Genomic DNA, 4,003 nt, shown 5'->3' with positions numbered 1-4,003 from the left:
ACTTTAATAAAAAAATTTATGATTTTATTAAATCAAATTTTTTAGAAATAGAAATCCTCTGGTGAATTTAATATTTCAATTTATTAATTTTTTTCCTATGGAATTTTAAGATGGTAATATATTGTTATTTTAACCTGTATGAGAAACCATAGAATTCTTGAACCATTAGAATGGTACAATTTTATTTTATTTTCTAATGTATGTCTAAAAAATGTAAAGGGCAGAATTGATTTTTCAAAACATATGGATATATGCACACAAAGCAATATGGAACAAAGCGTTTTGTTGTTAGAAATGAAATAAGTTTATTATATTTACAAGGACATGAGAATATGAGATCTCAACATTTCAATATCAAATAATTTTTCATTTTTGTTTTATGTTAATATATACTTGAGAACCTTTTAAAGAAAGAATATCCAGTGTTTCTTAGAAAAGAAAATTAATATTTCATGCTTTTCAAAAGCCTATCAGAATACCTGTTTGTTTGTTTTTTAACCAAAAAAATTATAACCAGCTAATATGACATTAAAATAGGTTCTAAGAATAATGAAATCATTATTTAGAAATCTGAATTTTATGTACAATTTAGAAAAAAATTATATGAAATAAAGAAATATAATAATTTTATTATCCAAGATGTGGCATTAACAACTTGAAAATTTATATAAATACAACATTTTACATTCGTTACAATATTTCATTCCCATTATGGGAAAAATAGTTTTATTTTATGACTGAAGTATATAGTATATGTTATTTTCAGGCTTATAAAAATTATAACATCAGGAACATTAAAATATGCAAAGACAATAATCTTGTATAACAGCACTATTTAGGATTATATTGGTAGTTTATCAGTAAACAAAACTTTTTCTAAATTTTACTTTACTTTAAAACGATATGCTCAACTAAATTAGAATTGATGAAAAGATATATAAAAACTATCATAAAAATTAAAACTATTAAAAAATATAGTAATTAGAAAATAAAAAATAAAATAATGAATTTGCATATTTTTTTTCCTTATATATTTGATAATCTTTTTCATGAAATTAAACTTATTTAATTAAGTAATCATAAATTTACAATGTTCATTCAATCAATATTATTGTGTTTAGTTCATGCAAGGGATAAATATTTTTTCTAAAAGAAACTTTTATGTACGTTTCATACATCAGTAACAAAGTCTAAAAAAGGAAAAGAATACACTATAGTCTTTTTTATTTATTTATAGAGAGTAAAAAAAAAAGCCTTACCATCAGAAAGATGGGAAAATCATTTGTTGTTCATTTTGTATAAATATAATCCTGTATATCACAGGTTAGAGAAATTAACTTTTTAATGGAATTAATTGAACTTATTTGTATTTAATAATATTTCCAAAATCTTTATTCAGTGACGACAATATGCAGATAAATATAAATCATCAAATTGAAATGAATATGAAAAAAGGAAAAAGCAGGTTTTGAGGCTCGGAGAGTTAATAATTATATTTTTTAAAAAAATCTTCAACAAAATTGTGCAGGACATCTTTTTCCTATCAGAATTCAGTTTCTTCTTCTTTGGATTAGGTTAAATAGATTAGATTTATTGGAATATTTATAATTGTGCTTAACTTTAAAAGGTCCAGAAATAAATTAGAATTTGATCTATAAAAGAATTAGTTGTCTCTTTAATATTAAAATTTATACAAAAGTTAAAGTCAGTTAATTATTTATTAAATACAATGTAATAATAAAAATAGTACCTCAGTAACAAAATTCAGTTTAATAGCAAATATTAAAAAGGGAGAATTTATATTAAATATTAAAATACATTAAAATTGATTTATCAGAATAAAAAAATAATTAATTTTATAACAATTAAACAGGGAAGGTAAAAAGAAAATAAATGACCTAATAAATATATAAAATAGTTTAAATGTATATAGTTTATGTTATATGTATAAAGTTTAAAAATTGCAGTCAATCATTTTTAAAAAGCTCTTATTACATTTTATTTTATAATTTCAAGTAAAAATATTTTTTTTTTCTTATTTGGATTTGTTGTTTATACACTTATTTCCTTGAAATGTACTATTTTTGTATGAATTAATAACAAATTTTCAGTTACTGATTCTGTTAATTAACAATTCACAGCTTTTATTTATTTATTTTTTAATATTGTAACCTATTATGATCTACAAAAACATTCTCTTCGCTATATCAAGATTCAATGATCTTGTATGGCATGGACATAAGTACACTTATGTTATAAATATAGCTTATAATAGTATTTACATTATTATTTTTGTTATCATTTAACTTATTTAGTGAAACTTTTCATTGTCACTACTTAACATCAGATAGAATGACTTTTGTGTGTGTAACCAAACATGCTATCCTCATTCCAAAAGAAAAATAGATAAACTAATATTCATGGACAAAATAGAAATTTTATATGATCTATCAAATTTTATGAAACATCTTGTGCTTAATATTCACTGTACAATATATATCCAAAATATCATGTCAATTTCCAAGACATAATTATGTGTAAAGCTTTAACATTTATTTTTCAAAGAAACCTTATTGAAACAACTACAATCTTGAAAAAAGACCACCAGCTACGACAAAACTTTCTCCTGTTACATATGATGCATCATCCGAACAAAGGAAAGACACAATTCCTGCGCATTCATCTGGTTCACCAACTCTTCGCATTGGAACAGTTTGCTTAACCATCTCCAAAGATTCCTCAGATGATGTGATTGCTGAACTAAATTTTGTATCAATTATTCCAGGACATAAGCAGTTCACTCTAATATTCATCGAAGAACATTGAGCAGCAACTGCTTTGGTCAACCCAAGCAAAGCTGTTTTGCTAACTGAATATGCACCTAATAGTTCCATAGCTTTGTAAGCTGCAATAGATGATACATATATTACAGAACCTCCACCTCGCTTTTCAATCAAGGGTACAGCTGCTTGTGTCAAAAGAAAAGCTGCTTTTACATTTGTATCAAAGATTTTGTCCCACGCCTCTTCATCTGTATCCAAAACCTGACACATTACAGGATTCGCTGCAGCATTGCTAACCAATATATCGATTCCACCATACTTTGCAACAGCAAAATCTAACAACAATTTTCTATCTTCCTGTTTACCTACATGGCAGGGAACTCCAGCTACTTTGTCACTAATAGATTTTATTTCTGAAACAGCTTTGTCCACTTTTTCTTTCTTTCGGCTACTTATGACAACAGAAGCCCCATCATTTGCAAGACGTTTGGCTATGGCAAAACCAATACCCTCAGTTGAAGCAGTAACAACAGCAACTTTCCCTGAAAGTTTTCCTTGCAGTTGTGACATATTGCGTTTCTGTGCTGATTTCAAAACATTAAAACCGCTCAATTTGTTTAAAGCACTGCGGAACATCCTTGAATAAAAATAATAAAAAATAGATCACAAGTCTTTGTCATGTGAAAGGTAAACTATAGAAGCAAAATGGTCTCTTATCAATTATCTTTCCTCGATATGAGATAAATATGCGTGAAATTTTTCCTGGTTTGTTCGTTTGTTTACTTCTTTTTCTTAGTTGAAATTCAGTTCAGTTCGAATTTCATTGAGGTATACGTTTTAATTGGATGATGAGTTGGAGAGATGAAATTTGGTGTTCGGTTTTCATAGCAAATTTAGATTTCTATGAAATTTTAAGCAAACTTCGTTCAAGGTAAGTCTGTCTGTCTTGCTGTTCCATTAAAAGTTAACACGACAACTCCAAAACTAAGAAAGTTAGAGGGATAAAATTCTTCAAACAGATTTAATATCTATCGTGTAGATACAAATCAAATTTTGAACCAAATCCAATAAAGGATTGAATGTTATCGGTCAGTTTTTTCAGAAGCATGTAAGAGCAACAACTAAAAAAAAATGAATTAAATACGTATATCAAATTTAGTTTGTGATTTTTTAAGTGTAATTGTAGATCTGTGTCAAATTTTGGTTTCAATTGTTTGGGT

The 4,003-nt window shown here is 26.2% G+C and overlaps 1 protein-coding gene across 1 annotated transcript; it reads right to left on the bottom strand.

Moving 5' to 3' along the window:
* Positions 1-2,417: 2,417 nt before the first annotated feature.
* Positions 2,418-3,586, bottom strand: LOC129957609 (dehydrogenase/reductase SDR family member 4-like). The gene has a single exon (XM_056070026.1). It carries the CDS (start codon positions 3,417-3,419, stop codon positions 2,583-2,585), a length of 837 nt encoding a protein of 278 aa, XP_055926001.1. The 5' UTR covers positions 3,420-3,586; the 3' UTR covers positions 2,418-2,582.
* Positions 3,587-4,003: the final 417 nt, after the last annotated feature.

Source organism: Argiope bruennichi, chromosome 11 (genome assembly GCF_947563725.1).
Source record: "Argiope bruennichi chromosome 11, qqArgBrue1.1, whole genome shotgun sequence".
In the NCBI taxonomy this organism is placed as follows: domain Eukaryota; kingdom Metazoa; phylum Arthropoda; class Arachnida; order Araneae; family Araneidae; genus Argiope; species Argiope bruennichi.
This window is presented reverse-complemented; position numbering and strand designations above follow the sequence as displayed.

Bases quoted from the DNA above. Each gene is read 5' to 3' on its own strand.
- LOC129957609 (XM_056070026.1), bottom strand. From the start codon at position 3,419: ATGTTCCGCAGTGCTTTAAACAAATTGAGCGGTTTTAATGTTTTGAAA.